The 11,604-nt window shown below is 31.3% G+C and overlaps 2 protein-coding genes across 3 annotated transcripts in view; both read right to left on the bottom strand.

Moving 5' to 3' along the window:
- The window catches only part of LOC119686408 (kinesin-like protein Klp98A), a 38,037-nt gene extending 36,355 nt beyond the window's left edge, over nt 1-1,682 (bottom strand). The window contains exon 1 of one of the 2 annotated variants that reach the window (XM_038100987.1): nt 735-1,682. In XM_038100987.1, the coding sequence (XP_037956915.1) occupies nt 735-781 (47 nt within the window). In that variant the 5' untranslated portion in view covers nt 782-1,682. The remainder of the gene's footprint in view (nt 1-734) is intronic. The other variant, XM_038100986.1, reaches the window with a different exon arrangement.
- A 1,883-nt stretch (nt 1,683-3,565) lies between these two features.
- On the bottom strand, nt 3,566-5,433 carry LOC119686413 (solute carrier family 25 member 45-like). Its single transcript, XM_038100993.1, has 5 exons — nt 5,173-5,433; nt 4,589-4,701; nt 4,281-4,521; nt 3,832-4,217; nt 3,566-3,759 (listed from the first exon to the last, which is right to left on the bottom strand). The coding sequence occupies exons 1-5, from the start codon at nt 5,231-5,233 to the stop codon at nt 3,625-3,627; spliced, it is 936 nt and encodes a 311-aa protein (XP_037956921.1). The 5' UTR covers nt 5,234-5,433; the 3' UTR covers nt 3,566-3,624.
- Between the last annotated feature and the right edge of the window lie 6,171 nt (nt 5,434-11,604).

The raw sequence follows: 11,604 nt of genomic DNA on the forward strand, positions 1-11,604 counted from the left end.
TATTTTTTTTATGGTATACCAAATAAATAAAATTATTGATAAATTAATATAACTAAATTTAAATTATAACCGTATGTTTATTTTTATCGAAAACAACTATGAACGTATGTATTTGTTTCTGCGGCCCTCCAATCTTTATAGTGATTTGTATTGGTCCGCGATCGCATCTGGTCTGGACAGCCCTGCTCTATATAATTGCCACGTAGAATCTGCTAACTATCTTAGATAAGCGAGTTGTATATCAACTAGAGGAACTGGTTAACATGAACAACAACAACTAAGCCATTATGGATACATGATAAGACATGATATTATATTGGATTAGCATTTTAGCTAGGATAGAGTTGCCACCGAAACGCTAGCTACTGCTGCCAACCCTACTAAACAACTAATATTAATACCAATAAAACCTTTAATAAATACTAAATATGTTAAAATTGGAACTAAATTATTAGAAATAAACAATCATGCTCTAAATTTCTTTATTTATTTATTAAAAATAAATACTAGAAACAAATAATAGGGCAAGACCTAAAAATTTTGACGCTATAGAAATTCACTCAAGAACTGAAGACAAAACATGTACTTACTAACTAAATAAAACAGCTGTACATACTATAATTAAAAATGTAAATAGAATATATATAAATATATAAATAAATAGAATACATAAATAAATAGAATAAATAAGTGGAAATGTTTAAATAAATAAGTGAAAAATTCAAAGTACGAACCGGGCATTAAACGGGCGAACCCGCACGGCAACCTTCAACGACGACATTGTTTACGGAATTTTTTTTATTTTTCTATTTGATGGAACATTAAGGGATGTTTGGCTTGCCGTGTTCCGCAAAGGGTAAAAAAATCTAAATATTTTTATATTTAGAATTCCGGTGCTGTTGAGGGTGGCGGTCGGGTAGAAATTAATAACGTATGCACGCACATACACGCACTTGTCGCATAAATAAAAAAAAATCTCAACTAAAAAGGCGCCACTTTCTGCGTAAAAAAATTTCACTTGTGATGATTTTTTTTTTATTTTTTTTTAATATAACTAAGCACTAATCAAATCGAAAAACAAAAGAACTAAATTGTTACTACGTTGTGTTTTTGATACTATTTTTTCAATTCATTTTGTTTGCGTTATTTAGTTATTGTTGTTGTTTACTGATACGACGTTGGCCTTATTTTTCATTATTCCTTTTTGATGCGTTCTCTCGTTTTAGAAGTGGAGCAGCCGAATTTTTCATTATTTAAGCTTAGAAAATTAACACTCATATTTCATGTTGAGCTCATATTTAACAATTATTATTTTTGCATGATATTTTAAACATTATTAAAATTGAAATTTGTATTTTTTTTTCGTATTCACTTTTAAATTATTTTGTATACATTTTACACATTAGCAATGATGCTATTTTATTGTGATGTCACGCAATGTCTTCTCGGGCACTTCCAAACGCTACGACAAATCATGCACAAAACTTTGCAAAATTAAATTTAATTTGGCAACACAAAACATTATTCTTTCATCTATACCAAGTTTTTTTAGCATATTTTTACAACAATAAACACTTAATTGCTGTTTAAGCTACTAATAAGCAAAATAAAACAAACTATTTTCTTCAAGTACAAACGCTCCGCAAATGAACTATCGTTTTCCGTGAGTCAATAATAACTGAAGAGTACACAAATACAAATCACTCATTCTACTCTACAGTTCGAAATGTCAAAATGTTTTTTCGAATATGCGAACAAACTAAAGTAAAGTAGATGTAGCATAATGAAAATTTTAATAGAATTTAAATAGTTTCTAAAGGAATGTTAAAAATATTATCTTGTTTGAATATAAAATACAGAGTATTATATTTAGAGCACAATTTGTGTAAAATCAAATAATAGTGGTGTAATTCATAGTAAAAAAAATTGTTTTAATATCATGACAGTTTGTCAAAACTGTCAACAATATCTATTGTTGTATTTTGTAGCGAATTACAACTTCCTGATAATAATACATTCAAGTACCCAGCAATGTTCACAATCTGTTCCAAATTAAATCCTTTTAAATTATGGAAAAAAAATTAATTAATTACATTGAAAATTAATCATTGGGTAGAAACGTTTTATTGTGATATATAAAAAGATTTGTTTCCACATTTTCAAGGTCAATAAACAACTGCGATGAGGGGTTACATTAGATATATATATATAATATCAACACTGTATATATATTATGTATGTAATTTTATTTCCTAGAAATAAGGATTTGAAAATTTTCTATGAATAGTAAATTGTATTAACAAAAGTTACTACACAAAAAAATCTAAATTTTGTTATGCAGATATAAATTAGCGCTTACCTGTGAGATCATCACAGGTCATATATCATAATAAAACATTTCCGTCAAATAATTATGCATTAAGGGGCATAAATAATTTTTTCATAATAAATTTTTTTGTTTGTGAAAAACAGAAACTGTATTCAAAAATCTTACCAAGGTCAATCCAGTGAAGACGCTGGATAAGTCAAGGTTCAAGTTAGCTGATTTTGTTTAGGATTGCTTTGAATTAAATAAAAAGAGACAGAATATCATATTTTTGATAGAATATCAAAAGAAACTGAAATATAGTTTTCCTAAATCATGACATTATAATAGATAACGAACTAACTTGATTTAATGTTACCACGACAACATCTAACTTATCAATGTCTCACGTAGACAATAGATTTTAAATACTTTTTGCACGCTACCAACATAATATTTTAAACTATTTCCACATTAGATATATCAAGAAATATTTGACCCCAAATTTTATTTGAACCGTCACAACAAAAATATGATTTACAGGATTTTTAGAAATACTAAGATTTTATATATAAAATAGAATAGATCATCATCAACGCAGATAGTTTTATTTACTTATAGAAACAAATTTTTTAAACATTTTTCTCATATTTTGAATTTAATAAACATATAAATTCATCACAATAAGAGAATTACGAAGTAGGCACATCTAAACGGAATACACACTTTTCATCTAAAACCGGACGGAGACAGGACAAATATTGAGAGTGACATAGAAAGTGGACTCTTTATTTTTTACGGTAATGCGGTTATAGCCTACTTTGGGAGATGCCTACCAATTTCTAAAAAAACATTCATTTTCTTGGTCAGCCTATATTAAACGATTAAAACGTTATACACAAATTTAAAAATCTTCATATCAATATCAAAGAAGAGAATTAAATTTACGTAACTAATTCTAAAGCTCCAAAGCTCGACTGGAACTATTGAACCATCGATGCAAACAATTTCATCATGATCTAATTAACACTTAAAGTCGTTAACTGATGCTTCTTTTCAGGCCTGCTCTATTGACTTGCTTGTAAAAATTCTTCTGATCTGACTCAAAATATATATTTGTATAAAATTATACATATAATTATTGCCATACGTCAAATGGTGGGCTTAGCGACATGGAAACCAACGACACACAACTTAGCTTTTAAATAATTTAAATACATTCAATTTGTCATTTTTTGGAAATTAAATAATTATTTTAAATAAAAAGAACTTTGAAAAATCAATATATTTTTGTATTTTGATGTTGTTAATTGAGAAACTTAAATGTATGAGTCATTCAATTTATGACACCATTCCAATGCGTACTCGTAACCGAGAAAAGTTGCTGCATTAAAAGGTATTGCGCGAACAACCAGCATCCATGAACCGCGAAACAGACGACGTAATCCATATAACTAAGCAATGAAAAAAAATAATTTAAAGTCAAAAAACAATCACCGACAGAAACCTATGACCGATGCTCTTACCTTATAATTCTTGACCAAACAGTGACGTATGTTACGATATTGACGATTCTCTTCGGCCTGCATAATTGTTTTCACCACGTCGAACGGTATAACACATACCCATGACAGAATTCCTGCCCAGGCACCAGCTAATGTAGTCACAAGAAAATCTACATTTCCACTTTCTTTAAGTAGACGCCGCTCCTGACGTTTTCGTACGAATTCTGTTGTGTTCAAATAGTCCACAGTTTGGCGGTAAACTAGCATATATATGCCATATGGAAACACATCACGGCACATCATTGGTACTAATCCCCGATATATACCGGAAATACCATCAGTCTGTACGATTTTTCTGAACATACCCCATGGAGTACGTCGCATGCCATAAACGTATTCGTTATAAACTATAAGAAGAATGTAGACAAATTACCTAGAAGAAGAGTAGTACATAGTAAATAAAAACTTACAGCAATGGGTCTGTAGGCGAACTTTTATGAGTTCAATTGGACAAGCAATAAAAGATTGTGCGAACCCTGCTATGGAACCCGCAACAAACATGTTCTGATATTCTAACTGCTCCCGTTGGTAGTCGCTGTGGCATACGTGACGCAATTGTCGCAAGTGATTTCCATATATACCAAAAAGTATTGAGTTAATGGCACCTGTGGTTACGAACGGAAAGAACATACCCCTGTAGAAACCGTTGAACTATGAAAAAGTAGAAATATTTTTATGGATATATGTATGCTACGCTTTATGGGAGTTCCTAGCTTACGCCATTATTCCGCAGATAAATTTGCCGCATTGCACTTGGCACAGAAGTGTTTGAAGCTTGCTGCCATGTTTTGATCGTGTCCAATGGATGCCCTACTAAGACACCGCATGCACCTTTCGCCAAAAGATATAAAAATTTGGACTATATTAAAATTATGCCAAAAAACAAAAATAAAAATGTTTACAAAATGTATTTTATGCCATATGTTGAAATGCTTATTTCGTCTGCCACTTGTTTGTTTGTTGATTCTGAAACAGGTGCCAAAATGCCAAACACTACGAGTGAAGACACACAAATTGGGAATCGAAAGAAAGATCATGGACATCGCGCACCGTTCAATGCGGCCGAGAAAAATTGTGTGCAGTTGAGTGACTAAGTGTGTGAGAAGCGATGTGGTTGAATGAACTGAACTATTGGCATACATGTGAGTGGTAGGAATATTTATGGTTACATCACCCACAGAGAGAAGGGAATACGGAAATAGTTGCAGCACATTTTCTTAACACAAAGATTGATATACAAACAACCATACATACAAAGACATTTATAGACGTTGAAGAGTTCACTAGAACTTCATCACTTACCACCGAAGCAACCCGCCACAAAATCACAATAATTCTCCCATTTAGTTCTTTTTTTCTTCATAATTCAATGAAACTTATGCAAGATATCCAAACAGATTTAACAAAAATTTTAATTAATTTAATTTTGTCTAATTTTTGCTTACTAGAAACTTAAACTTAAAACAAAAATAAAAAATTCTACAAAATACGTTCCGACGACGTTTTACTTGTCTGACCTCATCGATGCTCAATGTTCACCGTTGTCGAAGTGACTGCAACATGCATTCAACACAACACAATTAGAATTTTCTTCTCGAAGCTTTTGAACACTGCTAGAGAGGGAAATATTTGAACAAGAAAGCTTTCAGAAACAATCTATCTCATTGTTATGTTACTATTGTTAATATCTAATAACTGATATCTACTTAAAAATTTATTTAATATATTATATTTTTCCATTCAGCTTTAGAGATAAGTGCAGCGTAGTGTTTAGTCCAGTAGTATTGTATTGTAAGATGGGGTTAATATATCAAAACTACAACATAGTTTTAAATAATGCCAATTTGGTTTTAACGTATTAACGTATCTCTTAGTATAACGATTCCTGTGATTTTCGCGGTCTAATCACAGTACCTTAATATAGTACCTTCGTATCACCAACTTATACAATTGTCATTTTCATAGTTTCAGAGTGAGGAACTTCCCTTGGTAACTTGAAAGAATAGATAGCTAGCATTCTAGTCCAATTAAGTTTAAGATATAGTCATGTACTATATAGAGGACGAACTCCTGAAAACCAGTTCTACTACGGTACGTTGTCGACCGCATTTAATTGTGGGATTGTCTAAATCCAATCCTATTCATGGAAACAAATCTGAATCAAATATTATATAGAGAAATCACAATGTTTCTGAAATCAGATTGGGAATTAATTTCTTGTGTGCCGAGCCACTGGTCATCTCTTTCGTCTTGATTTTGCTGACAGCAACTCATGTGTACTTTGCTTGGACGCCAACGACATGTTCTATGCTTTTGTTCCGTTCTCTCAAGACTCAAACTTGAAGTTCTCGAGTTCGTAGTTGTAACAAACCTAAATATTAGCTCTCTATCTCTTGTAAGCGATTTACGCTTTCTCAAAAGAAGTATATTCGAATGAGATTTACATTAAATGTCTGAATGCAGCTCTGAGCACTACGTTTAATGACGGAACCCATCTGTTGTCATATCATAACACTCATATTCAATTGGCCAGATTCCTTCACATTGACGCTTACTAGTTTCACCTATCTAAGCTTTCATCATCCTGTAACTCACACAGTCACCACGGTTATTTCGGAACTTTTATTTGACCGATCCTGGAACTTAACACTGCAAGTCATTGTTTTGATTTTTTGATATGTATGTATAAATCAAACAATATAATCTTGCATTTTATTTTTTGGCAATAAAGGAACTGTTAATAAGTAACACTAGTTTACAAATAATTAAAAGTTTTGTTTTCCAAAGACGAGACTTATATTTCCTATAGGGAAATTTTCCGTAGAACTCGAAAATCATAACGATTTTTTTTTCCTATGTACCGTTTTCGAGATATTTGAAAAAAACCGTTATTTTGACTTTTCTCAAAACATCACCCTGCATATTCCCCCATAGCTTTTTTTCTGAAGTTATCTCGGTAGTATATTATATATCAAATTAAAGGTGAAACTCGTACCAATATTTTGAGTTACATAACGTTAATGTATCTTACTTAGTTTCGCTGCTATAGCTAGAAATGTACAGATGAAAAATGTTTTTTTTACGCTTTTTTCAATTTTTTCGATTTTCAAGGTGATGGGACTCCCACAAATATATTAAAAAAAAATTTTTTTTTTAATTAATGTTAAAGACTGTTTTAGTACAAATATTTTGAGTGGCTTAACATAAAAATCGAATAAAAATTTCAGAAGTTATTCGCCATTTTCCAAAGTTACCCAAAATAGTGGGTTTTATTAAGAAGTCAGAAAAATCATTTTTTCGAATTTATTTTGTAAAATTTAGAGTGCAAATCAAAACTGTATTATGCAAAATTGCACAAATTTTATTTAAAAAATTAAAATTAATATTATTTAATATTAATATATTGCATTTTATATAAAAGTTTGACGTCGAACGTGGAACTGCGTTATTGAAAGTTAATTTATATATTATAGTGAGGTATATATGTACTTTGAGCAAACTTCTTATAGTGTGTAGAATTTGTTTCTCTTATAATTGTCCAACAATAATCTCCTAACATGCTTGCGTCCCAATACCCTTGATATTTTTTTCCATTGCAGAGATATCCTGATGAAACCTTTCACCTTGTTCATCACATTCTGCACCGAGATTTGAAGGAAAAAAGTCCACATGAGAGTGCACGAAATGCATTTTTAGAGAAATAGTTGCGCCAAGAACTTTGTTATTTTCAATTAAAGATGAAATAATTTCTCTATAAAGTGAATCTCTTTCGTTATCCAAGAAGCCGATAACCATTTGCTTAAACGAAGTCCATGCTTTCAACTCTTCTTTATTTAACACATTATTAAATTTTTCATCCCTCATCAGTTTTTTGATTTGTGGTCCAACAAAGATTCCTTCTTTAATTTTAGCAAAAGAAATGCCGGGAAAAAAATGTATAAAATATTCGGACGCAGGAGTTTCGTTTTTTTACAGAGCCTTAACAAAATTTTTCATTAGGGCAAGTTTTATATGCAAAGGTGGCAAAACTTTCTGACACGGTTCAATAAGAGCTTTATTTGCGATATTTTGAATTCCTATTATGAGATCTTCGCTTTTTGGCCAAGATGAACGTAGGAAATGATCCTTTGTTGCTCTGTACTTTAGTCAAATAATCAACCTTTAGATTGGCTTCCAATTGCTTCCAATTGAATTCGTTATATTGAATTAACTTTAAAACTTTCGCAACTTCATCATAGGTTTCCTTTACCCCAACGGCATGCGCTAATGGTATAGTGAGAAGTTCATTGCCGTTGTGAACAACAGCAGATCTTAAACTAAATTTTGAACTATCTGTAAAAGACACCATTCGCTAGGATTACACCTTATTTGCAATTTCTTGAAACGACCTTTAATATCACTGCAATAAACAGTTTGATGGAATTTTTTGAGAAAACATGAATAAGCATTGCTTCTGTTGCGATATTCAGTTACTCTTGTGGATTCACTTAAGCAGTTCCACTGTTGGAGACGTGAAGACATGAGGCTCACTATGAGCTTTTGATAAATGTAAGTCTCTAGTTAAATCGTTTAATTCAATTTGTGATATAAAATGATTTGCGGTTTTACTCGTAGAACTCTCAAATGAAACTTTATTTTCATGTTCACTATTGTTGTCTTGCATATTTGGTGGAGTTGGTTGAGCAGTCGCATTGCTTCGTGAAACTGGCTTAATTACTGATACTATTTCTGGATACTTCAGAAATCTTATTTTCTTTGGCGACGTCATACATTTAAGATTTATGATGCAGAAATAACACTGAGAATGGTTTACAACCTCTTTCCAAAATATTGGTACACAAAAGTTCAAATATTGTTTTCTTCCAGTAAACCACCTTTTAAGTGTAATCCTGCAGGTTAGACACACTCCATTAGAAATCCACGGTTTATCTTGCTTAGCCATAGCAAATCCCAAAAAGAATCGTATGGTATCATATAATACCAATTAGTAGTTTAATAAACTAACGTTCGACGTCAAACTTCTATATAAAATGCAATATATTAATATTAAATAATATTAATTTTAATTTTTTAAATAAAATTTGTGCAATTTTGCATAATACAGTTTTGATTTGCACTCTAAATTTTACAAAATAAATTCGAAAAAATGATTTTTCTGACTTCTTAATAAAACCCACTATTTTGGGCAACTTTGGAAAATGGCGAATAACTTCTGAAATTTTTATTCGATTTTTATGTTAAGCCACTCAAAATATTTGTACTAAAACAGTCTTTAACATTAATTAAAAAAAAATTTTTTTTTAATATATTTGTGGGAGTCCCATCACCTTGAAAATCGAAAAAATTGAAAAAAGCGTAAAAAAAACATTTTTCATCTGTACATTTCTAGCTATAGCAGCGAAACTAAGTAAGATACATTAACGTTATGTAACTCAAAATATTGGTACGAGTTTCACCTTTAATTTGATATATAATATACTACCGAGATAACTTCAGAAAAAAAGCTATGGGGAAATATGCAGGGTGATGTTTTGAGAAAAGTCAAAATAACGGTTTTTTGCAAATATCTCGAAAACGGTACATAGGAAAAAAAAATCGTTATGATTTTCGAGTTCTACGGAAAATTTCCCTATAGAAAATATGGGTCTCGTCTTTGGAAATTTTTGGCTGTAAACTAGTGTAATTTAATGGTTTTGCCACATAGCTCTGCAGTAGCAGAAAGAAAATTTTTTGAATTAAGTCTAATTAAAAATAAATTGCGAAATAAATTAGAGTTTAAGACCCTCAATAATATTATGTTATGTAAAGAACTTTTTAACAACAAAGATATGCACTATGTATGGTCAAAAAAAGATAGTCCAAATATTTAAATAATAAAATTATTATATATAAAAAGACTTGTATTGTTTTATTCTTTTTGTACATTTCATATAAATTGTATTTTCTTATAAAAAGACAATAGGAAAATTTTGGACCCTTTTTTACAGAAATGGTACCTTTTTAAACCAATTTTGGTAGAGAAAAAAATTTTCAAGTGGCAACCGTGCTCGTAGTACGAAAAGAAGGAAATGATGAAATGACAAATACAGTTGACAATAGAAATGCACATTTATTTGTTCTACATAAAAGTTCAAGTACTGAAAGCAAAAATTTAAATATATTTTATGCAGATTCTGGAGCTACTGATCACATGTCGTGAATTATATTGAATTGCCAAATGCAGTATATCATGTTCGAGTTGGTGATGGGCGAAAATTAAGTGTTGCTGGAAAAGGAAAAATAAAAGTAGAAGTTGCTGATGCTGTATACACAATTAACGATGTGTTATTAGTACCTGATCTTGATAAAAATTTTATTTCTATATCAAAAGCAGCTAAATCAATGGATGTGCAATTTGAAAAAGGAACAGGACGTGTGTTATTTATGAAAAACAATAAAATGATCGCAGAAGGCAACGAACATAGCGGGCTGTACAAATTGAATTTGAAGCCACTTGCAGCAGCGTTTGTGGAACTTAATGTCGTTTGTTCTGAGTCAATTAAACTTTGGCACGAACGAATAGGACATGTAAATTTCAAAACGTTACGAGAAATGATTAATAAAAATATTATTTCAGATTTGAAGGTTGGATCCATTCCAAAAGAAATGCCTTTTTGTAAAGGGTGCACATACGGCAAACAGCACAGGGAATCTTTTCCAAAAACAGGTGCAAATCGTGCGCAGCATACTGCTGAAACTTTTCACGTTGATTTGTGTGGAAAAATGAGCACGCAGTCAATTGGTGGAGCAAACTATTTTATGTTGTTGAAAGACGATTACTCCAGATACTGTTTTGTATATTTTTTGAAAAACAAAGTTATTGGGAAACTTATGCAGTTTATTGCAGATGTTCAATCTGATGGACATAAAATTAAAAGATCACGTTCAGACGGTGGTTTAGAGTTTTGTAATGATGATGTCGAAAAATTTCTACTACAGCACAGCATCAAACATGAAATTACTACTCCGAGATCACCAGAACAAAATGGTTTTATCGAACGTCAAAACAGAACTATTATTGAAAGTGCCAAAGCCATGTTACATGCAAGAGACCTTCCATTGTACCTGTGGGGTGAAGCAACAAATACAGCAGTTTATCTTAAAAATCGAACATCAACTGAAGTTCTAAAAGGTTCTACACCTTATGAGGAATGGTTTAAAAAGAAACCTACAGTTAAGCACGAGTTTTTGGTTGCGACGCCTATGTTTTTATTTCCAAAGATCAGCGCACCAAATGGGAGAAAAATGCAACAAAATGTGTTATGGTTGGATATAATGATTCTAGTAAGGTGTACAGGGTATACGATGCTCAAACTAAACGAGTTTACATCAGAAGAGATGTCAAATTTGATGAGAGATACAACGTGTACAACGAATATTGCGAATTAAAACAAACAATTTATGACGAAAACAACGTAACAGATGAAAAAGAAGAAGAAGAAAAAATAAAAAATGAAAACAACAAAAAATTTCAGAAAAAGGTATGTAAACAGTGAAGTATGCACTCAAACGAGTTTGCATGCAGAGGGCTAGCTGCGAGTATTGAGTGCAAGAGAAAAGTAGTCGTCGTTAAGCTGGTGTACTAGTAAGAAGTTAAGCTGGTGTCTTATCGGTGTTGATGAATAATTTTCTATATTTTTCTCGATTTGAATAATTATAAACTTATAAACTTTGTGAAATTAACCTTATCGGTGT

This window comes from Teleopsis dalmanni, chromosome 2 (assembly GCF_002237135.1).
Source record: "Teleopsis dalmanni isolate 2A chromosome 2, ASM223713v2, whole genome shotgun sequence".
NCBI classification, from domain to species: Eukaryota; Metazoa; Arthropoda; class Insecta; order Diptera; family Diopsidae; genus Teleopsis; species Teleopsis dalmanni.